The sequence below is a fragment of the Chelonia mydas genome, chromosome 1 (assembly GCF_015237465.2).
Source record: "Chelonia mydas isolate rCheMyd1 chromosome 1, rCheMyd1.pri.v2, whole genome shotgun sequence".
In the NCBI taxonomy this organism is placed as follows: Eukaryota; Metazoa; Chordata; order Testudines; family Cheloniidae; genus Chelonia; species Chelonia mydas.
The window spans coordinates 228,699,522-228,726,388 of NC_057849.1; the positions used below are offsets into that span (position 1 = coordinate 228,699,522).

Here is a 26,867-nt window from a genome sequence, read left to right on the forward strand (position 1 = left end):
CATGGGTGAATACCCACTTCATCGGATGCATGTAGTGGAAATTTCCAGAGGCAGGTTTAAATATGCAAGCAAGTATCAGGCTAGGGATAACGAGGTTAGTTCAGTCAGGGAGGATGAAGCCGTCCTCTAGCAGTTGAGGTGTGAAAGCCAAGGGAGGAGAAACTGCTTTTGTTGTATGGCTAGCCTTTCACAGTCTTTGTTTAATCCTGAGCTGATAGTGCCAAATTTGCAAATGAACTGAAGTTCAGCAGTTTCTCTTTGAAGTCTGGTCCTGAAGTTTTTTTGCTGCAGGATGGCTACCTTTAAATCTGCTATTGTGTGTCCAGTGAGATTGAAGTGTTCTCCTACCGGTTTTTGTATATTGCCATTCCTAATATCTGATTTGTGTCCATTTATCCTTATACGTAGTGTGACAAAGTTCCTCCTTTACCTTGGTGGTTCTTGCACTTATTGGCGGATTTGCTCGCCTTGGAGCTTCATGGTAGCCCTCAGTTTGACCGTTTTCGTGAACCCACAGTCCAGGACAACTCCTCCTGTTGCTGACCAGGAGTTGGGAGGTTTGGGGGGAACCTGGGCTCGCCCTCTAATCCAGGTTCCAGCCCAGGGCCCTGTGGAATGCAGCTGTCTAAAGTGCCTCCTGGAACAGCTGTGCGACAGCTACAACTCCCTGGGCTACTTCCCCATGGCCTCCTCCCAACACCTTCTTTATGATCACCATAGGACTTTCCTCCTGGTGTCTGATAATGCTTGTACTCCTCAGTCCTCCAACAGTCCGCGTTCTCACTCTCAGCTCCTAGTGCCTCTTGCTTTCAGCTCCTTACACGCGCACCACAAACTGAAGTGAGCTCCTTTTTAAACCCAGGTGCCCTGATAAGCCTGCCTTAATTGATTCTAGCAGCTTCTTGATTCGCTGCAGGTGTTCTAATCAGCCTGTCTGTCTTAATTGTCTCCAGAAGGTTCCTGATTGTTCTGGAACCTTCCCTGTTACCTTACCCAGGGAAAAGGGACCTACTTAACCTGGGGCTAATATATCTGCCTTCTGTTACTCTCCTGTAGCCATCTGGCCTGACCCTGTCACAGTAGGGACTGTCCAGTTTGGCTGATGTACATAGCAGAGGGGCATTGCTGGCACATGATGACATATATTACTTTGGTGGACGTGCAGGTGAATGAATTGGTGATGGTGTGGCTGATCTGGTTAGGTCCTGTGATGGTGTCACTGGTGTAGATATGTGGGCAGAGTTGGCATCCAGGTTTGTTGCATGGATTGGTTCCTGAGTTAGAGTTACTATGGTGCAGTGTGTAGTTGCTGGTGAGAATATGCTTCAGGTTGGCAGGTTGTCTGTGGGCGAGGACTGGCCTGCCACTCAAGGCCTGTGAAAGTGAGGGATTGTTGTCCAGGATGGGTTGTAGATCAGTGATGATGCGTTAGAGTGGTTTTAGCTGAGGACTGTATGTGATGACCAGTGGAGTTCTGTTGGTTTCTTTCTTGGGCTTGTCTTGCAGCAGGAGGCTTCTGGGTACACGTCTGGCTCTGTCGATCTGTTTCCTTATTTCCTGATGTGGGTATCGTAGTTTTGAGAATGCTTGGTGAAGTTCTTGTAGGTGTTGATCTCTGTCTGAGGGGTTGAAGCAAATGTGGTTGTACCTCAGCGCTTGGTACAACCACGGCTTACCCCTCTGAAGCTAGCAACCAGGTCTGTTGTCACTGATGCCTCCCTGATGGGTTGGGACCACACCTGGGGTCTCTGAAAGTCCAAAGTCTGTGGTCCAAGCAGGAGTCCTCACTGCATATCAAGGTGCTGGAACTCTGGACCATCTACAATACATATCATGCTTTTCTAGACCATATCAGGGGCTCAGTGGTTCACATTCTCACCGACAATACTACCGTGATGTATGATGTGAAAGAGCAAGAGGAAGCCCGCTTCCGGATGCTCTGCCAAGAGGAAATAGGTTATGGCAGTTCTGCATCGAGGAGAGCATTATTCCGATAGCCGACCTCTTGCCAGGGGTCCAGAATCATCTTGCAGACCATCTCAGCAGGAATTTCCCCTGGAGTCACAAGTGTTCTTGAAGACAAGCATCCTCCGAGTTATCTTTGCAGCTTGGGGCATCCTGATGATTGATCTGTTTGCTGTGAGGGACACAGAAATGCCATCGGTTCTGCTCTCGAGGGGGCCTCATTCTAGGCTCCCTGTCCAACACTTTCCATCTCAGCTGGCAGTCAGCTCTCTTACAAGCTTTTCCCCCCAGTCATCCCACAGGTCATCCTCAAGATGAAGGCAGATTGCGTCAAGCTCATTCTCATTGCCTCAGCATGGCAGAGGCAATGGTAGTTCTCCAAACTTCTCATGCTGACAATTCAGCCTCCCATACCATTTCCTTTCCATCCTGACTCAGAATTATGGTCGCACCTTACATCCCATGCTCAGCTCCCTGCATCTCACAGTGCAGCTACTTCATGGCTAAATGAGGAGGAAGAGGGGTGGTTTGGCAGCTGTTCAACGCATCTGACTCAACAGTAGAAAGCCCTCTACCAGAATGGCCTGTTCTGCAAAATGGAAGCTGTTTTTGGTGTGGTCGTTGGCCCACGGAATTCAACTGATGCTGGCTTCTAACCAGGACATCTTGGAGTACCTGCTGCTCCTTCTGTCACTGAGGCTTGCGCTGAGTTCATTGAAAGTGCATCTGGCAGCAATATCAGCATTTCATCTCCTCATTCAGGAAAGATCCAATGCCATGGGACAGGGCTTCTTCATCTCCATCCTCTGGTCCAAGAGCCGGTTCCTCTATGAGACCTGAACCCTGTCCTACTGGCTTTAATGGAACCTCCATTCGAGCCCCTGGCATCTTGTCCCTTTCCACTTTTGTGTCAGAAAACTGCATTCCTGGTAGCAATAACGTCCTCAAGAAGAGCGTGAGAGTTGCAGGCTTTGATGATGGAGTCTCCTTATACACAATTCTCCAAAGATAAAGTGACTTTATGACCACAGCCCAAATTTTTGTCTAAAGTGGTTTTTCAGTTTCATTTGAACCAGATGGTATATTTACCTGTGTTCTTTCCTAAGCTGCATTCATCTCCGGAGGAGCTACATCTCTATGCATTGGATGTGAGGTGATGTTTAGCCTTCTATAGGGACAGAACTAAACCATTTCATGTTTTGCCTCACCTGTTTGTGTCATATGCAGATGGTTTGAAGGGTCAAGGTGGTCTCCGCACAGATGATCTCTAAAGGAATAACATCCTGTATCAAGACTGCATATGAAATAGCTTTGGCTTCATCTCCTCAGCAAGTCATTTTACAGGAGCACAAGCAATGTCAATAGCATTCCTCAGTGACATCCCAATACTGGACATTTGCAGTGCTCCTAGATGGTCACCTATCCATACATTTATGAACCACTGTGCCTTTGCCACATCTTCCAAGGCGGATGCAAGTTTCAGTAGGGTGGTCCTGCAGCCCTTGTTTAGGTAGATTCTGAGTTCTTCCTTCTGGGGGGTACTGCTTGCGAGTCACCTTTGTGGAATACATGGCAGCATGTACTTGAAGAAGAAACGGTTACTTGCTGTTTAACTGAGGTTCTTTGAGATGTGATGCAGATGTTTATTCCATAACCCACCATCTGTCCCCTCCGCATTGGAGTCTTGTCTCTGGGCATTCGGTGTGAAGGGACTGAGGGGACTCAGGGTAGTGTCACCTCATATAGCCAAGACATGAGGCACGAATGCCCCCCCTCTATGGGTACTGGTAGGCAAAATTCTCCGGCTCTGCTGTGCTGGGCATGCACCCACCTAAGTGCATGGCTGTATCATATCGTGAAGGACCACAGTTACAGTAACTGTTTCTTGTCTGAAAAATTTTGACCAGCTCCACAGTAGATATGTCCTCTCATGAATTTGGGGCAGAGTTTGCCAAAAGCATTGGCGGCCTGGCCAACACAGCAGGAAATTTTGTTGTCCTTTCCTGTATGTAATAAAAAGGGAACCTAGATGCTTGGTGGGATCTGGGGATATTGTCTGTTTTAATGTAGGTGTATGATTTAATGTAAAATGATTGGCTTCTAATATAACAAAATGACATATTGTGCTGTTTTTATAGGAAGAAAGGGCGTGGTGGAAGGTGTGATCACTTTTTGTACTACTGTAATGGAAATTAGTTTGGGAATAACTCTAAACTGAAGTTTCCACATCAGCCAGGATATTTCAGTACAGAACTGTCTGGGTACTAAAAAGTCTATTCTTTTGTGTGACTACTTGGTAAAGTGACAGGTTTCAGAGTAGCAGCCGTGTTAGTCTGTATCCACAAAAAGAAAAGGAGGACTTGTGGCACCTTAGAGACTAATAAGAGATGCTCAAATAAATTTGTTAGTCTCTAAGGTGCCACGAGTACTCCTTTTCTTTTTACTTGGTAAAGGAGGCTTATGTGAGAACATAGGAATTACGAGACTGGCTCAGACCCAAGGTCCAGCAAGTCCAGTATCTTATCTCTGATAGTGGCCAGTGTCAATTACTTCAGAGAAAAGTGCAAGCACAGGGGAAAACCTGCCCCCAAGGAAAGTGGTTGGGTTTTTTTCCTTCCCCCTACTCCTTGATGGAAGCATTATTTAAACTTTGGCTGCATCTCTCGCTGCCTGTGCTGGATTGGCCAAAATCCTGTTGTCCTCACTTAGGCAAAACTATCAGTTAAGTAGGACATGAGGGCTGTATCTTGAGAGAAGCTGCACACCTGCAACTCCCTTGTCTTCAGTAGCAGCTAAGAGTACTTGCACCTCTCAGGAATATGCCTAAAATAAGGCCTGCAGGAACGGACAATTTTCTCATCAATCTGTTTTTGTATTTTGCCTACAGTATGAAATTCTTATTCACGTGTCAGAAAACAAATCACAGGAGTTCTTTCCAAATTCATCGTTCCTTTTGCAACATTTTTGAGGAGGCTAGTATTCTAATGCCACCAAGTTGTTTGTAATATTTAGCTTACACACCTCAACTAGCGAGGTATCCATGGTAACTGTCTAGCCTATACGTGGTACTCTAGTCTGCCTCCCCACTCAGGTCAAGGCGCACACGTTCCCGGATACTGACTCAATTTATTGTGCCTTAAACATCAGGCAGTTTTAACAAGGAACTGGTTCCAAATTAATGCATACAATTTCATATTTAATTAACAGCATGAGTCTCTGCATTTTGATAGCAAATGTGACGTGCAAAGCCTCTGCCATTGTAAATACATCTGTTGCCCAGACCCGTTCAAATTAAACAAAAACCCTGTGCTGTAAATATTGTTAGGAGTTTTGCAGCAAGGAAATTCAACTGTAAAGCTGCTGGTGTGCCATTAAAGAACCTCATCGCCATTCTGAAGTGAACTTTAAAACAACAGCACCCCTTTCAGGGCCAGATCCTCTGAGGTGTTGAGTGTCCCCATTTCTCATTGACTTCACTGGAAGTTGAAGGAGCTCAGCTCCTTCAGTACGAGATCCTAGAGTATTACCTACATACATGTTTTGTATTTCCTTCGCAATCATTCTTGATTAGCAAGATATCTATGTGTCAGTGAAACTCTGTTCCCATTCTGATCAGTGTGTGCCTTTTGCCTGGTGTCAGTAGTGCTCATCTGTGGTATCCAGGGCTGCATAAAATTGGAATCCCACATTTGGGACTTTTCTACACTGCCAGTCTTCACTAATCTCCAGCCGGTCTGCTACCCTCCACCCATCTTTTCCGTCTATTCTGGGCTGCTCTGTCAGTCCATTCCTCTCACTCACGTGTTTCTGAACTATGTACTCAGGATATGGAGCTGAGAGTGTAGAGGGGAATGTTCCATGCTCAGTTTAAAATACAAACACTCCTCTTACTGGAGCTCAGCTCCCCTCCACCTGTGTCAGACAGGATAGGGAGTGAGGATGACTGGATTTACTGAGAGAGTGTAGTTGGTCGTCAGGTTGCATGTGTGTGGTACGCCTACGTAAGTACAAGTAGAGGGCGGTGAGGAACAGCAGAAGATGGCTCGGTTCAGAAGGGGCAAGGGAAAAAATTGGGAAGAAAACAAAACAGGAGAAATACAATCCAAATCCCCAGCCAGTCTTGTACAACATCCCTCCTGCACCTCCTTATAAATCTCTGTATGTCATCTGGCTAGAACTTTTGGCAGCTCTGGATATAACGGCAAGAATGTTAATACTTTCATGTGTAGCACCTTACGGTGAGAGAAGGACATTAAATATGTAGGCAAAAGTGTCTGGATAAGTGACATTCAACCTTTAGCAGTCGAAAAGCCACTTCATCATCAAATGAACTCATGGAGAGACAGAAAGGAGTTTAACATGCATAGGAAACAAATATGCACAACAAAGTCATTACACAGTTGTAATTAATCAAAAGAACTAAATAAAGGTGACAGTCTGGACAGAGTTATTTAGGCCTGAATAAGAGGCCAGGCATTCATTATCTGTCACCAGTATTGAGAAGTGAGATGCTGTGTCTCTCTGCCATTCAAAGACATTTTTTCAATGTGTTTCAATGTCTGAGGGGACTATGTATTTTGGACTTACTTGTACCAGCAGAGAGAAATCAGCTGTAGTAGGTGGAGGAAACCAGGGAAATGTAATGTCTGACAAGCTTGGAGACTTACCCACGCTCAACTTCTCACACAGGTTTCTGGATACTTTTGTTTCCAATTGCGATGTATCCTTGCAGGGACGTCATAAGATGTCTCACTCAAACCCTCAGGTTGTGAAAAGCTGCATGTGGCTCCCAGACAGGATCAGACCCAACATCCAGTATCCTGTGTAAGACAATGGCCAGAACCTGCTGGTTCAGTGGAAGATAGAGGAAACCGCACAGTAGGCAGAAGTATGGTTATATGTCCTCCATTACAGTCTTATGATAATCCCATGAGTAAGAGATTGGTTTAAACCCTGAAACATGAGTGTTGGAAGGAAGTGAAAATCTCCTTTTTGTTAATATATTCACTAATATAACTCTTTGCATGGTGTCAAGTATGAGGGGGCAGCTGTGTTAGTCTGTATCCACATAAACAACAAGGAATCTGCACCTTAAAAACTAACAGATTTATTTGGACATAAGATTTCATGGGTAAAAAAAACACCTCTTCAGATTGCCACCGATCTCCTTGTTGTTAATATAACTCTAGATATTGTCCAATCCCTCTTTGAATCTTCCTAAATTCTTGGCCTCAGCAACTTCCTGTGGCAATGAATTACCCAGTCTAATTCTGTCTTGTGTGGAAGAGTATTTCTCTTTTTTTTCCTTTGAATATCCTATCTTTCAGTTTCATTGAACGTGACCCCTTCCTCTTGTATTATCAGAGAGAGAGAGAATGGAAGTTCTGATCTAGCTTCTCTACACCATTATTTTATATACTTCTACCATGTCGCCTCTCACTGGTCTCCTTTCTAAGGTAAATAACCCAGTTTTTTCCATTTCTCTTTGTGTGAGAAATGTTCCATATCATTAATCACTTTGATTACCTCTTGGAATCCCCTCAGATTCTGCAATATCATTTTTAAGATGGGGTGACTAGTACGCCACACCCTATTCCCGGTCACACCACGCTACTGATTCAGAGCATAGAATTAGAATTTTTTTGGTGGTATTCTCCATCCTCATGAAAGATCTGATCAGGTCTTCCACAGCGGTGTTCTTACTATGTATTGATGAGAGGCTATGTTAAGACTAACAGGTTTTGTTAGTATATTGTAATAAGAATAGGTATATACTGTAGGTTATGGAGCCTAACAGACTTTAGTTGGATGTTGGTTAGTATTCTCCCAAAGCATTGACTGAATGAACTGTAAGCAATATATGTCTCCACAGTTAGCTGAACTGGAAGGTTCATCTTGGGTTGTCAGTTGCTGTTATGACATCTCTGTGATAAATGCCACAAGTGGTGATGTCAGTACCCTTGCAACAGTGTAGGCAATGTCACATTATAGGGTCTCCAGGTCTGGATTCTCCCAACACTTGGGTTGATGTGTACAGTATAAAATGACTCCATAGAAGGCTATAGTGGTGTGCAGTTTCTTGGCTACACGCTGAAACAATCATAATGTACAATGCCTCTTTGGAATCAGCAAGAATTTGTGTATTGAATAGTAACAGCTCCATAACAAATGCATATTAAAATGTGTTCTGGTAGATCAGCTACCGTACATGTGCAGCAGTTTGATTTCTGTCATAAATAACTCAACAGTTTTAACAAATATTAAATGCTAAAAGAGGGCGCTTACTATTATGGGCTAACAGCTTGCATATTAAATTTTATATAAACATGAATCTGTCTTTTAGCTGTGGGAATGCAAAAAGCTAAAACAGCCAGATGAAAATGTCTCTTTCTTCCCCCGCCCCGCCCCCACCTCTAACTTAAAACTGCTGGTTTAATTTCAACCAAATTTTCTTAGTATTTTAAAACAAATTCTTGGGGTAATGAAATTGATTTCTTTAGTTCAAGCTAGAAAATTTCAGTGACTGAATTTCCTCAGCCTATGAAAACTGGCATTTAGGAATGGCTGTCGTTCCTGAAATACCACAACATCTAAGAGACTCTTGAGTCTTAGCATGACAGCCAATATACCTCTGAATAGTATTAAAAACAAAATGTCTCTGTTTCATTCTGCAGCTCCAGTTAATAAAAAGGTTTATGAAACCTTTGCTGTGGATTTATGCCACAGAGTGTCAGAATTATTTCCATGACACACTTCAAAAGACTTTATTAGGTTTATTTGTTTAAAATGATGAAATGCTAGAATCCAAGAGTAGGAAGCTAATATCAGACTCTAACTTAGAAACAGAGAATGAAAACTGCTTCACAAAGAGCTCACAATGAAGAACTTTTGCTAGTAACAACGCCTTCAATCTAAATGTTACATCATTTGAATGTGAAGTACCGTTACTGTGCGCCCTTAGCTGTGCTAGGAAAGGCAGGCACTGAGGCCAAATCATTGCAGCTTTGTGAATCAAATGCAAAAGTCAGGTCATTCAGATGAGCACTAGCAGGAGACAAACTACCACTGATTTTAGTGGAAGTTGAGGTACCTCAGCATCTCACAGGATCTGGCCCTAAAAGAGCAACCAGCCCCCCACTCCTGGAGTGCAGCCATGGCAATTTGTGTTTTCCGTATGATAAAGAATAGAGGCCTAAGATATCCCCTAACCTTAGTCTCCCAAATGGCAGCCCATCAAGCTGCCATGAAACTAAAGGGGGCCAGACCTCAAAAAGGAAGTTAATTGTGAATTTGTTTAAATTCCTCCCTTTTCCTGATGTCTCATACTTGCTTTCTAAAAGGGACCCTACCTTCTAGGGTTTGATGGGATGGTCTTACCCCATAGTTCTAGGATGCCATTAAATCTCAGTTGTTTGGGCCCCATCGTTGGCTCTGTGGTGATTTATTGAACTGCTTCTTGAGCAGGAGAAGTGGTGCTTTGCTGCCTTTGAAACTGTAGCCACGTGTCACTACATCCATATACAGTACCAGGATTTGAATAAGAGCCAGATTGCTGACCAGGTCATGCACCAGTGAGGATCCAAGCCTCTTGCAGTGCACAGGATCAACATATCTCATCCAGGACGTTCCTGAATTCATACTCAGTATTGCCTACCTCCAGCATTCCAAATCATGTGTCAGGCTCCAAAAGTCACGAGATTGACTTAAAAATAGTGAGATTTTTAAAAAATAAACTTTTTGAGTTCTTTTTATTTGCCTTCTTGTTTTTGAGCACATTGGGTTAATATTTTCAAGCTTTTCTCTGCAACCATGAGTGCTAGAAACCTTTTTGATATTTTTTTCCATATTGTAAGAGCTGAGATTTTCATGTAATCCCGTAACTCCAGAAGCTGGGGCTTTAAGCAAAACACCAAACATTGCAAGACTCTCAATAGAATTGAGAGTTGGCAATAATGCATACCCAAGCGCAATACAGGAGGAAAGTTCAAACTACCATTGCTTCATCAAGGACACTAATTCTAAATGTCTTTAACTCATAGTTGACACCCATGACAGTTATTAAAGACCATGGGCCAGATTTGTTGCTGTGTCTAGCTTATGCAGGGTACAGTGTGGGGTATCCATCTGGAGGCTCGGTACAGCTCCCTGATCCTCTGCCTGCCTCCCCCTCCAGCTGCAGGTTAGAGCAGTGAGCACATTGCAGTCTGGCTACTCCTACTTCCCCACCCCTCTCTGACCCGGATATGCTTCCTGTGCTCAGGGCTGCAGTGGGGTCAGTATAGGTCCTGGCTGTACTCCAGGGGGGAATTGCCTGTCCCTTGGTAGGAAGTTAGTGAGTCTCTGGTTCCTTTGTGCTGCCTGCACAGTGCAGAGGGAATGAGTGGCAGTGAGAATGTGTCCCTGTATCTGCAGTGTACTGCAGCATAACATCCATTTTCTACAGGTACTGCATTGCTCTTAGGTTCTGTCCACACAATTTTTAACCCAACATGGTTAGCTCCGAGCATGGTATGTGCCACGTTCCATGTGGTTGGAATTCTGTTAGTAACCCTGTCAATTTATGGTGTTTCACCACAGTCAGAAGCCTACAGTGGCATGAGTTTGCTTCCTTTAACCATTTCAGCACAGTTATTTTTATAATGTGGATGGACAGGAGCTTCTAAATATGTTTATGTAACTGGTTCTGGCCAGTTATCCTCCCTTTTAGTAATCTGATAACATCCCAGAGTGCATTTCTGTATTTTCTGTTGCCATTGCTCTGCGTGCACGTCCTTCAGGAACTCAAATAAATAGGAGCATAAGTCCCCAAGTCACTTAGGACCAGACTTTTAAAAGCATTTACATGCCTAAAGATGCAGATAGGCATCTAGGCTTTTTGGAAGTGGCTTGATTTCAGTGGGATTTAGAGAGAGAGAGAGATTTCTGAAAATCCCAGTAAGCATCTGTCTGCAACTTTGGACCCTTAAATACATTTGAAAATCTGGCCCTTTTGAAAAATTTAGCCAGGATCTCAAACCTGTTTTAAAAAAATAAAAGATTAAAAACTGTAGTGTGGACAGTATCTACGTACATATTTTTTAAACGGTATGTGATTGTAGGAAGGAGGCTCGCTAGCAGAGAAACAGTTGTCTTTAAGGTCTCTGTGCTGACTTAAGAACAAACATATCCAATAGATTCTTTTGCAGTGTAGTGAACTTTTGATGGTTAGTCCTCCCGTAATCTCATTGTAAATGGCATAGAGCTGCTCTAGCTGAAATAACAGGCATTAACCAGATACCTCTGTAAATATTTGGGAAACTATTGACCATTAGAACTGAATGAACCTCCCACAATGAAACCCCAAACCAGGAAAAAAATTAGTGTTTAGTTACTGAACAAACCCAGTGCTTGTGCCAGGTTCACTGAAACGTTTGCGGGAGTTAATGAACCTGTGCTGTGCGTTACCAAAACTTGCAGTTTTCTCGGAATGAATGAAATTTGGGGAATTGGAACCCATGAAAACCAATTCTGATGAAAGTTTGTACCGACTCCTGCAAATTGGAACTGAGGTGTTATATAACTCAGTGGAGCTAGTGGGTGGGTGAAATTGACACACAAAGATGCCCTCTGAATCAATTAGTATCAGCAGGTGGAGATCATAATGTATCTGATTCAAAGTAGGGTAGGCAATAAGTACTGTCTGCCTTGTGAAGCTCCCACTGCTAAGCATCCATTATCTAGTAGATCCAATATCTATAGTACTTTAGCATTGAAGTTCAACATAATAGCAATATACTGAAACAGAATAATGTGATGAAAACACTTTTTAGCTACTCCTGTTATTTTTTCCAAGCTACCTATCTAATTTTATCCTTAAATGTCAAAGCGCAGTAGTGCTCCTAAGTATGTAGCTGGAAATTAAGTGTGTGTTTTGCCAGGGCACTTAGGCGTAAATTTTCCTAGCAGGTCATGGAGAGTTCCTCACACAAATCCTGTTAACAAATAATAGGATTTGTGTGGAAAACTCCCTCTGCATCACTTTGAAAATTTACCCCCTGCAGTACGAGTTAGATGATTTTAGCCTTCAGAAATTATGTATTTCAGATCCAGTCTGTTTCCTTAGTACATTATTGATGCTAAAGACATAAATGTGTCTATGAATAAATCTTGATCAGATCTCAGATGGCTTTCTGTCAGTGATTTAAAAACTTGGGAGAACATCAAATATGAACTTATTACAGTGCATCCTGGTATTTTATTGTCTAAACGGCAAATATTTAAAAATTGTGTAGGTGTAAAAATTGGCCTATTTTATATATACAAGTATTATGATTTCACAGAGAAATAAATGTAATCATGCAAGCATATGGACGTGCATAACATTTGATGGACTAATAGTAAAAATATTCTAGACTCTACAAAGTCAATCTATTATTTTGAATGATCCATTTGCAGCAATTGGCACAAATAAATCTGAATGCCCCAGTGTTGAGGTGTACCTATCCCTAATTTATATTCTATGCTGCTATATTTATATTGGACATATTAGTCTTTTTATAATTTAGTTTATTTTTAATATTAATATTTTTTGTGTCACCCAGTTTAGTTTGTATAAGTACCCCAAGAGTTCAGGCACTTTTCTGAACTTCTTGGGTCTGCAAAATTGGGCTTAATACCAGGCAAGAACCAGTTTTCATGCGACATATCTAGTGCTCCCTAGTCTATCTAGACTAGAAGTACCCAGGCAGCAGCATTTGTTTTTGCAATATTTTGGCACTTATGCTTCCCTTCTTAACTGATACCCAGAATTGCCGAGGCAAATAAAATCCAAGAACAAATACATCAATAATAAAATCTAAATGTTAACTATTATTTTTTTAAACCACAGCAATTTGGTTTGAATTCAGGTTAAGTTTTGAGAGAAGGGGTAGGGCATGTTTCTGGATTCTTATTTTATCTGAACTGATTCACTCATCCCTACAATAGCTGTAACCTCAGCTTTAATCATTTAGCATTTCTGATGGAGGCAACTTGGATTAACACAAGTGGGATTTAATACCAGATTTGTGTAGCATTGAAACAATAGTGTGTTTAGAATGTGGAACATCCCTGCTTAATGAAAGAGAGTTGAGAGGTGTGGGTCGCCAGTTCTTCTATACTAGGAGAAACTGTGTAATAAATTCTGGTACATATTTTTGATGTTCTTTTTACAGTTCTGTAAAAACTTTTGCCAAAGCAAAGTACAGCCCTGCTCCTTCTACTGAAGTCATTGCCAAAACTTCCTTGCTTTAATGGAGGCAGGACTGGATCTGAGATGTGCATGATCTGATTTTTAAAAGCACTCTCTCCCCATAGAGAATGAATGCCCAGGTGCACAAAGATTAGCTTTCAGGTATCCTACATTAATTATCAGTGGAAACGTACCTGTGTCACCCAGTCTATTACTGGTGGAAACATCTTGTTTATAAAACAGAATCTGTATTTGCTGGAAGCACACAGTAAGGATAGAATTTTTCCACTGGTTTTTATGGATGGAGTTCAGGGGACCAGGGTCAGGACTTACAGATTCTATTAATGGCTGTGCCATTTACTTGCTGCATGTTATTGGACACCCTTGTGCCTCTGTTTACCCATATCTGAAATGGGAAGGTAATTATGCTTAGCTACCTCACAGGAGGGTTGAATCTTAATGAAAAATTATAAAACTTTGAGAAAGTTGGGAAATGGGAAAGATTTATATAAAACTATTATTGTTATTACATACATAAAAACGATGGTTAAAAACATTTAGACTGCAAAATCAATCACTCAAAAGTTAGGAGATGCCAGATTTAAGGCTGCCTGTGCAAACTTAATTTGGCCCCCTTGTGTGACTACATTATGATAGTCCTTACATGATGAAATATTTTTTCCCACAGGACCCCTGCCTCATTCAGTGCACAGGATGGTTGGTGCTCACTTAATGAGCAGTTGTTCAGTACTTTGCTTTCTCCTCATTGTTCAGTGTGTGGCCCTAGGTCTTATTTACTGCACATTATTCAAACCCTGCTCTGAAGACAGAATTGTTAATTTCCTCATGGGCTTTTCTGTGGTGTTTGTCACTATGGTATCTGAGTGCTTTATAAATATTAATTAATTTATTTTCTCATCACCCCAGTGAGATGAAAATGTGGTATTCTCCTCATTTTACAGATGGAGAACTGAGGCACAGAGATTAAGGTCAGATGTATCCCAATTTGGATGCCCAATTTGAGACACCTAGGACATGATTTTTCAGTGTTCTTAGTGATATACAGCACCTCATATGTTTAAAGAACAGAGCGCTCAGCATTTCTGCAGATAAGACTCAGGGTCTGAAGTCAGGAATCCAGAAAATGAGGAACATGCAATTAGTGATCACATGTGAAAAGTGTGGTTTAAGTGACTTGCCCAGTATCACAGGGGAGCCCTGTGGCGGAGGCAGGGATAGAATCCAGATATTCATGACCTTATTTAATTACCTTAGCCATGAGACCATTCTTTCTCTACCAGCAATCCTCTGCTTCATTCACTGCGCAACTTTCAATTTCTGGAAGAAGTGTAGCAGGGGTCCAACAAACAACAGCCTCCTTCACTGTACAGCCCTTATTCATCCCCAGAGCAGGACCATCCTGTGCCACTGAATGAGTAGTTGTAGGTTGCCATCCTATATGTGGATGGACATAAGAAGGGGATGGGACAGTTTACCAAGGGTTCACAGATATTTCCTGACAGCAGAGGAATGATGGGACTCAGGAATCTTGGGGAGTGTGCTCTAGTCTTTCTGCCCATTGCCCGCAGGCTTGACCCCTTCCAACATGTCCCAGCTCTGCCCCATCTCTTCCAACCTCTTCCCCATCCTTGACTCCTTGTCTCAGTCCGTTTCTTCACTAGCCAGTCCTGGTTTCCACTCCTCAAGCTTCTCATTCCAAGCCCAGCCTTGCCAGTCCCAGTCCCCCCTCCAGCTCCTTGTTTGATTTGTTCCCCCCTGCTCCCCTGGTCAACATTTCCCATCCCCACTGACTCCCAGTCGTACTTCAGGGCTTCTCATCCAATCTGTGTCTCCTCCCCACTCCTGGCTCCTTGTCCCAATCCCTTTGCCCAGCCAGTATGTTTTCCCCCTGCACCTCGACTCCTCATCAGATCTGTTTCCCCTCCCCACACAGCATTGGTTTCCAGTACCAGTCTCCCTCAGCTCCTCATACAGTCGACCCAGTGACGCCCAGTCCCTCACACCATTGTCCTCTCCAGCTTCCAGCCCAGCAAGTCCTAGTCTTACCCCAGCTCCCAGTACCAGTCTCCTTTACAGCCAGTCTCAATCCCGCTGCAGAACAGCTAGTCCCAGTTTCCCTCTCCCCCCTGTCAGCCTCCAGCTCAAATATGCCTCCCAGGCTCCTGCTCTAATGTACTCCCTCTGCCTCTCCACCCCTCCCAGTCAGGCTCTTGGCCGCTCTGCATTCAAACCAGGTGTTTTCCTCCTCAACACAGCCCTGGCCCAGCAGCGGGGAGCAGTTTCATTGAGAGCACAGGAGAGAAGTTTTCCTGCTCCCAGTTCAGGTGCCCAGACCCAAACTCAGCGCAGCCTGCAAAAGCCCAGTTCCGCAGTTGCAGGGAAAGTCCTGCTCAGCCTCGGGCTGGAATATGCCCAGTGTGGATGGAATCTTTAGGGAATTTAACTGCTAAAATCTAAGACGTCTCTACTGAGCATTTGCAAACTGATTTTTTCCCCCAGAGGTTTATAACTTGACCAAATGTGAGCAGATTTTCATGGGGAAGGCAAAAGGCACCTCTCTGACACAAAGCACCCTCTCTGCTCCCCCCCCCCCCCGGGCCACACACACATTTCAAATCCCTGTTCTAGAGCTTCTCAAAGAAAAGGCCACCAGAACTTTTTAACATAAATAAAACAACTAACTGTGTTCTCAGACACAACTGGAGTGTTTTGACTGAAGTCTTCTAAAGAACATTCGTCCTGCAGCAGACACCCAGTATAGAAAATTGAATGGTTGGGGAAAGCTACCAGCAACTGAAAACTGTTTCTTATAATAGGAGGTGTTGGGCAACCTTAATAATAGGCCATGCCACTTGTCTTGCCGACAATTACTAAAGTGAAGGAATGGCAGAATATGTATAGATTCACTGAACCATTTTGTTTTAGCCAGACTTTAGTAGAAAAGCAATTTAAAAATTGCTTACAAGGTTAACTATTCCCTTTTACAACAGTAATGACAAGTATAATGAAATATGGACTGAGAGCAATAAAATGTGTACCTATTTGCTTCTATTGAATCCATATTTCCCTTTTGGAAATATTTTTCTGTCAGCCAGTGGCTATTTAGAGCTCCAATAAAGAAATATTTATAAATTGTTGTTGTTGTTTTGTGTCCTCATGTCTTTTCCCTTCAGTAGCTTTTGTTAGAGACAATGCAGGGGCATTCACTGATAACAATAAGACTGTTATGTTTTATTGTGTTTCTTCAAAGCTGTGATCAGCCTATTTTAGCTGTTCATTACATAAGTAGTGAGGAGTCAGCTGAGTTCTCTTTATATACCACTTCCATGTATTAATAAAAGCTACAGAAGAAATTCCATTATAGCCAGCAGGAGGGAGAATCAGTTAGGCAGTATTTGGGTCCAAAATGTGAAGAAATACAGTAAGGTGACAATATCGCTGCACTGTCTGCTATTTTGGACTCTGTGCCTATATTAGGAGTTTTGGTAATGTTTGTTGCAGACTGCTAATTCAAATTGCATTGGTGATTGTGTCCTTGCTTTGGTACTGAGCAAGGAAACTGTTACAGGGACATGGATTGCATAAAATGGTTGATTGTCTCATTTGCTTCCTTAACTTTCTGCATCCACATGACATCTCTGTTTTTGACTGACCTATTTTAGTCAGCCTACAAAAGCCCACTATACAACCAGGGCTGTCGCAGTGCATCCTGGGATTGTCCAGTTACCTATTCCATAGTGTGCAGCACTTTTGCTGGGAGCAGGGCTTTTCAGCAAAATGGTGCCCCATGGAGTGAAGCTGTGGGAGTTTAGGGGCATTCTTGGAATTTTGCATATCTCCGAGTTCCCCAGGCTCAGTCAATATTGCTATACTGCAGAGAAACAGTGCTTGCTCTTTACACTGGCAGCTAATTTCATGACAGAATGGATGGCTTGGCAGAGTCACATGGCTGTTAAAGGTCAGAAATGAGGTAGGTGAAACTCATGAGGAGGCTGAAGATCTCAAGATTGCAATCATGTGGGACAAGCTTGAGGCTGCATTTTTGTCACAGCTGTCACGGAAGCGAGGGATTCCATGGTCATCTTTCTTTTCAAACAAAAACATCCTTGACTTTTCACATTTTGAGAACTTTGAGAGCTGCCAAGTCAAAGCCTGAGCTTTGTGGGAGTCTGAGAGAGGGAGCAAGAGAGAGACAGAAAGCAGGGACTCTAATAGTTAAAGCTAGTAGTATGTCATAAGACGGGGCATCAAGCATTCTGTGATTTATACGGGAGGGAAGTCTTGGAGTTACTGTGACACTAAGTACCCCTGAATAATCTTGTAATAATCTTAGTACAAGATAGGCTTTGTGTGGTATCATCTGAAGACTAATAACTCACTGATCATTAATATTCTTTTAGGATGTATGTATGCAATGGGTATTAAGAGTTATGAATGTATGCTGAAATGATAACTAAAGTGTGTGTGAACCAAGTATGTCAGGGGTGTTGTTAAACAGATCTGTCGTAAACAAAGGAATGTGTTTTATCTCAATTTGTGTATAAGTAGTAAAAAGGTTCCTTGAGACAGCATGGGCAGGAGATGGCAGGAAGCAGGGTATTCGGATTTCAGCAAACACAAGTGGGGGAAGAAAGAGCATGGAGCCTCCTTCACCAACAGACTCTGTCACCTCCTCTATTACTTGAATAAACAATACTTTGAAGGGTAACTCTCAGAACAGTCCATGTCAAAGGTTCACTGGAGTGTAAAAGAAAGAGGTAGAGAAGTTCTCTCTCTCTCAGCTAAGATGACAAAGGCACCAGCACCTTTGGAACTCTGGGAGAGATCCTGACCAAGCAAAAGTCAGTCACCATCTTCCTGGAAGACTGGGGGTGAGAAAGTCCATCTTGAACAAAACCTTGAATTGAAACTTGCTAGATTAAGTTTTAAACTTCTAGGTGTCTTTTCACTTTTATTTGCTTTATCTCTTATACTTGGATTCACTTAAAATCCTATCTTCTTTTGTTAATAAACTTGTTTTACTCTTAATTCTAAACCAATTCAGTGCTATTTAACTGGAGTTACCAAACAGTTCAGTTTAAAGTAGCAAATTGTTGAATATTGACTCCTTACAGTGGCAATGGATCTTAGTATCTGAACCCTCCACGAGAGGACTGGACACACATTTTGGAAAAATTTGGGACTGGGGGTGTGTTGGGGTCATCCTTCAAGTAGTAACTAAGGCTGGTGGAAGCCAGTGTGTGAATGGAGTGTTGCTGACTGGCTGCTGGGGATCAGAGCTGCTGGACCAGGGCTCTAACTATACACAGCTACTCAAGGTGTGACCTGCATGTGAGTGGCCCAGGTTGGGAGCTATAACAGCAAAGCATTGTGAGGCACCCAAGTTTACAAGGCAGGAGCTGACAACCCCTCCTCACTGGTCTGGATTGCTCCCCGGAACGTGACAATTGCATAGCTGCTTTCAGAAGTGTCTCCATAGCATTGCTCTACTGCTGTCTTTGTAGAGGACAAGATAGGTAAGAAAGGATGAAGAAGAGGCAGCAGTTGCTGTCTCCTGAGCAAGAGGACTACAGTTGTAACTCATTCTGAATTATTAGACAAATGTTATTACATGGACTTAAACAGTTTTTGTTTCAGAATGACGATGTTTTGATTGAATAATGAAATAATAATGAATAATGAAACACGTGACTTTTGACATTGTTTTTTAAAACTATATATCAATGCCTTTTGGCGTTCTTTCCCATGACGGCACTGTGACTTTTGGTATCGCTTACCATGGCACTTTATTAGTTGTAAGTGCATTGCATGGGTTGCGGTCTAGGATGTTGCCCCAAGACAAGTATTTAGTCACGTGGCCTGACAAACACTGTCCTTTTCCACTGTATGGCCATTAAACATTCTCAAATGTATTGCCCATTCTGGAACAAGTCCCAGTCTGTGGAGATAGGAACCTGGAGTGTCTGTGAGTAGCTGAAGATAATCTACTTTTGTGTAAAGCTTTGCTTATAAAATGAGAAATTCAGACCCTGTGGACTAGGAAATAACTATTGTTTTGTGCAGGCTGGCTACATGTATAGAATATTGCATGCCGCTACTTGCTTGGTTCTAACAAGTCCATTGTGTCTGAGATGTGTATAGCAATGAAGTCCTACAGAGTCCTGTGATTACTGTTAGAACTATTGCTGAGATAACAGAAATACTGAGTGGGGCTTCCCAGCCGTTCTGGAGGTATTGATGAGATTCACCTGCCTCCTTTCTGCCTACCAGAGTAATCACAGGAGTATGTCAACTGGAAAGTCTACTGCCCCATTGCTTTGCAGGTCCTGGAGACCATTTCCTGTTTCATAGGTTTTCAAAAACTGGTTTGCACAAGAAGGCATGGAGAAGAATTTGTAAATTTTAATAGTGTGCAGTGAGAATAGACTCTCTGTTTGTATGGCAAATCTTGGAGACTCTGCCTTGCTTCCTTGGTTAACTAAACCGAAGCTAGATTACATCAGCACCTGTCATGATAACTACCACCTCATTAAGAGATTAGTTTTGTCTGAAAGTGTTTTTTGGGAGGGTGAAGGCAAGATGAAAATGCCTGCTGAAATGCAGTGAGAAAGGCAATGCCTGCATCCCCATTTTTAATTCCTCATGTCATGTTTTGCAGAACATGTGTGATACAAAATGGGAGGTTTTCTGCATGGAAAGGAATAGAGCAATAAATATTATTGATTTATATTTAGAAGTGGAGGGACAAGGAGGTACAGGAATAATTTTGTGACAGCTTAAATATATAGTTCTTTGTCATACCTCTCTTTTTGTAATACTTCAGTTACGATGCAGCTTACTCTAATTGGTTAATACAAATGTACCGTGTTAGCCAACTGCTTTTAACAATTCTGCCGACATGTTGTCTACCCTTGTACACAGGATTGATGGCTCTGGCTCTTTTCTCTTTTTGTCGTCCTTTGTTTTGTCGTCCTTTTTTATAATCTTTCCACCTGAGTTGAAGATCTTCCTCCTCCATGAGGACTTAGCCATCATGATCTTTTATTATGTTTGATTGAGGGAAAAACCTTGTGGGAAAAAATCTGACCACGGTGAACATAGCTCTTGTATTATTACTCTCTTTATAATTCTCAAGTTCCATACATTTTGCTCTTGTATATTCACTCGTCTCATCTAGTCTGCCTTTGAATTAGTCTGTTCAGTTCCTTACGTTCTTTCCTACATTCCCGTCTCCAAGCCATCTTCTTTCACTCTTTATCATTTAATTGCCAGCTCAAACACCTTCTCAGTTAATCCTGGATCATATGAAATAAAGGATAGAAGCAGAACTACCACCACAACATGCTAGTTTCAGAGGCCAAGGCACATGTGACCAAATCATGAATATCTGTTACATCACTGAAGAATGTAGGGAGTACATTCTCCCATTGATCTTGTGCTTCACTGACTTTTCAAAAGCTGCTGCTATCATCCAGCTCAGCCATCTTTGGAAGGTATTGGCAGATGTGGAGATTCCAAAGGTTCTCACTGAACTCATCACAAGTATCTACAAACAACAGGCAGTTGCACGAACAAGAGTCTATGACAGTGAGTGCTTTTCCATTGTGCAACATGTGAGACAGGTTTATTTTGTCTCCATGCCTTTTTAACCTATATGCAGGATTTATTATGAGGCAAGCCTGTGAGGTTTTGACAAATTGGAAGGAGCTGGGATCTCCATTGGTGGACACCTCTGAACTATCCTCAGATATGCTGATGACCTGATGCTCTTTCCTACAACCACCAAAGCAATGCAACAAATGTTGGAGTTTGTAAAAACAGTTAGTGAGGCATATGGACTATTCCTGAATGCGATGAAAAGAAAATGTCTGTACATTGACATGACTATCGAAACATGATGCAAGCAGATATCCCAATTAATGGACAAGCTGCGGAGGAAGTAGATTAATTTAATTATCTGAGGTCATACGTATCCAGCCAAGGAGGCTGTTCCAGAAATCAGAGGAAGACGAGGGATGGCTCACTCAGATATGCTCTCTCTTAAGAAACTGTGGAAAAACCATGGCATCTCAAAATGTCTGACTGTGTGACTGGTGAAAAGCCTATTTTTTTTTTTTATGGGATGTGAATCCTGGGAAGGTAATGCTGCTGACACGAAAACAATTGAAGCGTTTGACATGTGGTGCTGGCGAAGAACCATGTGTATCTCCTGGATTGAAAAAAGACAAATGCCCATGTTGGAAATATTATGGGAAAGAAGCAAGACCCTGATGTCAGAAGTCAACAGATGTATACTTGGTTGCATTAGCCGTAGAGATGGAAATAGCTTTGAGAACATTATTATGGAAGGAATGGTGAAGGGTCATTTATAGTAGGGTACAACCAGCGAGGAGATGGATGGATGGTGTGTGGAAGATTAGTGATGGATCATGAAGGCTTCAGAAAATTCTGTTATATCATCACCAATATTTAGACATGAATAAATTGTTTTACTTATTTTAATGTTTCCCAAACAATGTGTCCCAATCAGGCACCAGATCACAATGCCACTCGTTCAAATTTAGCCCAGTCATCCCTCTGTCATGATGGAGGGGTGGCCGGACCAGAGTGGCACTGTGCCTCCATGTGCCAGGCAGTGCCCAGAGCGGGGAGTCGGAGCCACTACTGCGAGGTGTGTGTGTGGGATGGGCTCATTCTCTTACTCTCTTCCCCCAACCCACTCCAGTGCCTCCCCTCTGCATCGGACCGAGATTAGGGTTGTGGTGCTGGGGTGGAGGGTGCATATATGTAATGGTGGGTTGCAAAACAAGACCAAATGTAGTTGGTGGGTTGCCTTATTAAAAAGTTTGGTAACTGCTGCTCCAGGTCAGGGGTGGGCAAACTTTTTGGCCCAAGGGCCACATCTGGGTGCGAAACTGTGTGGAGGGCTGGGTAGGGAAGGCTGTGCCCCCCGAACAGCCTGGCCCCTGCCCCCTATCCACTCCTCCCACTTCCCGCCCCCAAGTGCCCCCCTCAAAACCCCTGACCCATCCAACACCCCCTGCTTCTTGTCCCCTGACCGCCCCTTCCCGGGACCCCCGCCCCTATCTAACCCCCCCACTCCCTGTCCCCTGACTGCCCCAATGCCTATCCACACCCTCGTCCCCAGACTGGCCCCCCGGGACCCCACCTCCTATCCAATCCCCTCTGTTCCCTGTTCCCTCCCCCCCAAACCTCTGCCCTATCCAACTGCTCCCTGACTGCCCGCAGGGACCTCCTGCCCTATATACAACCCCTGTCCCCGACACCCTTACCATGCCGCTCAGAGCAGCATGTCTGGAGCCGTGGCACCCGGCTGGAGCAAGACACGCTGCCCTGCATGAGCACGCAGCCCCGCTGCCCAAAGCGCCGCCCATGTGGCAGCGTGCCTGCGGGGGAGAGGGGAACAGCGGGAGAGGGGCCGGGGGCTAGCCTCCCCGGCCAGAAGCCTTAGGGGCCAGGTAGGACGGTCCCGCAGGCCGGATGTGGCCCGCAGGCTGTAGTTTGCCCACCTCTGCTCTGGGTAATAGTCTATGAATTCATACAGCTGGGATATACAGTGTCAGACAGTCTGAGTAATATAAGATGACTCAAGCACGGAGGGGTAGGAGACAGCACAGTCAAGGATAGGTAGACAAAGGGAAAGGAAGAACACGTATCTGTCTTTATGGATCCAATTGAAAAATATAGGCCTTAAAGACCACAATTAAAATATTTTTTTAAAACACTTGATTTATTTTGAGTTTTAAAAATAAATATATTGAAAAGCAACTTAGAAAATTTGCCATGAGATTTGTTAGGTAAAACCATACTTCTCTCAGCTACCATCCCCATTTATATATTTGCTGTTTATCTAAAACTGAGTTAGCAGAATATTACTGTGGCAAACGGCTTGTTTTCCAGAAAGCAGAAATTGGCAGCTCCTGTAATGTCTCATGCTATTTTTCATCCTTCTCCTAAAGGGCAACACTTTAAGGAAAATACTTCTAAATCGTTACTTTAAAGGAGACTATGGAAGTGGTATGAATGGGCCTCTGTCCGGCAGCTACAGCAAAACTGCACAAGTGGGAGGTAAATCAACAGCGATCATTTAAGAAAAATAAAATGTCACCCTATTTTCTACTCAGGTGCATGGTAAATGCTAAGGGGATTTAGTCAGTAAATAGTTCAAACAACTGTTGACCTGTTGGGAGAGGAGCAGCGCCAAACTGTGTTAAATTGCATGCACCTGTGTCAAACAGTTGGCTTGTGTTTGGCAATCCCAAAGAATAAAAAATAAATATACAGCTCAATCCAAATTCAGACTGGCTGTGTGTAAGCATGTGCCAGAAAATCTGTAGCCAGTAGGCAGAGCAAAGCACAGAAGTTCTCCACACGTGTCCTGATGCCCCTCAAAACTCATGGAAAGGATTCTTGGCTTCACAGACCCTTCACTACCAAAGCAGTTGAGGGGTCTTCAAGGAGTATGATTTGAAGATCTGTATGTTGACAGTAGTAATTTAAGTAGGGCATGGGGAGAGGACTGTGCATAGAGCCAGATTGTGATGCACCTTAATACTACTTTTGCAGCATATACTTTATGTATGCCTGCTTTTGTGGGCCACATTTCCAGATGCTGATCCAGATGTTCCTACATAAATTTCCAGATGTTGGCCCTATGGAAATATTTACAGTCACTACCCTGTGGACCAAATTCTGCTCTCAGTCAGACCCGTGTAACCTACTGAAGTCAATTGGTTGCATGTGTACAAGAGTAGAATCTGGCACTGTACATTTACACTGTGCATCTGTATGTTTGTACAGTTCATTTGTTAGTGGATATGGTGGTGATTGAGTGTGTATTCTGTTTAGCTATAACAGACGTAAGTTCTGAAGTTTATATAATCCAGTGGAGAACATAAAACGTAGCTAGTATTGATGAGACATCATACGGATAGCTACAGTCATACTAATGCTATTATGTCACTTAGATAGTAATATGGGTGGTTGCGGAGGGGCAGGGTTTTTTGTTTTCTGCTTGCTTTTTAAATTATAAACACAGGTACTATCAGGACTGGAAGACTTGTGGATGACTGGAGTACTACAGAAATGGTGACATCATGAGCTAAGCAATGGAGAGGGAAAGGGATTTTCAGACAGACTGCTTGAAACCTTTTCATAGATTCATAGAATATCAGAGTTGGAAGGGACCTCAGAAGGTCATCTAGTCCAACCCCCTGCTCAAAGCAGGACCAATCCCCAATTTTGCCCCAGAACCCTAAATGGCCCTCTCAAGGATTAAACTCACAACCCTGGCTTTAGCAGGCCAATGCTCAAACCACTGAGCTTGATTTTATTAGGGCCTATTTAATTTAAGTGATTCATTAACACATTGAACAAAGGTAGTCTTTTGTTCAAGATCAAATACTGTTAGTGTCAGCCCTCACAATAAAGATCCTTAAGACCTCCCAAAGGTTCTCCAGCAGAATCAGGGAAGACAGAATTTGACATTCCTGAGGGCTTATCTATGCTTAAAACACTGTAGTGAGCTGTGTGTTGTAGCACTTCAGTAGAGACACTACCTACATTGACAGGAGGGGCTTCTGCCATCAGTCTAGGTACTCCCCCTCCATGACCGTCGGTAGCTACGTTGACAAGAGCATAGAAGTAGTGCTGTCTATACCAAGGGTTAGGTCAGTTTAACTGCATCGCTCAGGTGTGTGGATTTTTCACACCCTCTGAGCGATGTATTTATACTGACCTAATTTCATAGCGTAGACCAGGCCTCATATTTTTAATGCCTTGTTTACACACACAAAAGCTGTAACATTTTACTGTAGCAGTATAGTTCAAATGGTACAATTGCCCTAGTGTAGATACAGTTATATTCATACAGGTGTTTATACCAGTATAATAATAATAATTAATAATACGTAGCGCTTATGTAGCTTCCCCATAAGGGAAGGTGAATAAGCTGTACTTGTGTAAGACACCTTTATGCCAGTATAACTGCATCCAAAGTGGGGGGGCGGGGTTGTATTTTTTAAAACTATTTCTACCCCTAACCAAAACAGTATTATCACTACAAAATCTGGGTGTAGACTGTACCTTAGGTTAAAAAAAACAAACCCATCAAGATAACCTTTCAGCCCATGTTGATAATTTATTAAGAAGCAAAAGAGGACACGGGTCCCCTGTCTTCAGAAGCCCTTGCAGCTCTCTTACCTTTCAAATATGCAATAATTCAATAAAAATGCATTTCTGTGAACAAATCACTGGGGCTCCATCATCTTTGTTGTTGGAATTACTCTGATGTTACTACGGTTTTGATCATACGTTATTTCATGTTTTTTTATTCTTGGGTCCCAGCCCTAAAGTCATTATTTATGCGAAATTATCATTTAAATCAATGGGAGATTTCCCTGAGGAAAAAAATATCAGGATTGGATTTGTTATATCGCTACTGTAAACTGAACACTTTAGAAATTAATATCCAGTTATGAGGCAGTTTATTTTAACATGTATACACAAATAGCAGTATAAATGTACAGGATCTATATTTGTCATATTTGCAGGTGGCTTTTCAGGACAAGATTCAGATAAGTCTGGGATATTGATGTCTGATATTCAGTGCCTTCTGGATAAAGAAGGTGCATCGGAACTAGTCATAGATGTTATAGTAAGCACCAAAAATGACAGAATTTTCTCAGAAGCCATCTTACTTGGTATTGCATTGCTTGAAGGTGGAAATACACAAACACAGGTATTTACTTATCATTCATTGCTTTTGAAATGCACGTAGTGTGGAGACAAATGAAAAGAATTTTTTCAGTGACTTCTGTGAAAAGTTTCTCTCATGAACCAATGTATCATTATAATACAAATGCAAATGTGCTTTTGCTAATAATGCAATATCTTATGCTGTAGACTCATCAATAGTGGAAAACACTTTTTAACTATCTTTATGTATGGAGTGCAGTACAGTACTTTTTTAACTTGTCCTTTGCCTTATGGCCATATGAATATTATTTCCAGTTGCTTTATGTTTGTGTTTCTGAATTTAAGAATTTTGAAGAGTGCTTTTAAATAAACCATACCATCAAGTCAAAAATAGTAACAAAATTAAGTTACTTTCTGAAAAAGTTTGACACTTCTCAAAAGCCTCAAAAACCGAATTAATGTAAAAGTGACCAATATTCCATTTTGTAAGTAATGCATGAGTAATACTTTTAGCTTAAGGATTCTCATTTTTGTCCTGCAAGAATGATGCATCTTAGGGAGATCATTAATTCCGTTCCCTTTGAAAAAGGGTGTCCCTCTGAAAAAGTCTGTAGATTTAAGTTTGAGAAATAGCATCTGACAAAGAAAACTTAAAGAACATGTATAGTTTAAGCTATAGTACTATATATACATAATTATTATTGTTTTATTATTAAATGGGAATAATAAATCACTAGAACTGTTAGAAAAATGGAAATTTCACAAAATAATTTCACTCTTTCATTCTCTTTTCAAAATTTAATATTTTGAAATGTGAAAAACTGCAGCCTACTCAACAGGCGGTCAAAATAGCATTGAAATTTTCCTCAGTTTTTCCAAAATTTCAAAATGTCATTGAAGTTTCAAAATTTGAAACATTTTGACCTGCTCTGTATATTAATTTATAAAAGAATTA

General features: G+C 42.3%; 1 protein-coding gene across 4 annotated transcripts in view; it reads left to right on the forward strand.

The window, feature by feature from the left end:
* Positions 1-26,867, forward strand: part of ITPR2 (inositol 1,4,5-trisphosphate receptor type 2) — a 360,382-nt gene that overhangs the window by 243,401 nt on the left and 90,114 nt on the right. For all 4 annotated transcript variants that reach the window (XM_043538510.1, XM_037915324.2, XM_037915321.2 and 1 more), the window contains exons 38-39: positions 23,176-23,284; positions 25,768-25,955. In XM_043538510.1, the coding sequence (XP_043394445.1) occupies positions 23,176-23,284; positions 25,768-25,955 (297 nt within the window). The remainder of the gene's footprint in view (positions 1-23,175; positions 23,285-25,767; positions 25,956-26,867) is intronic.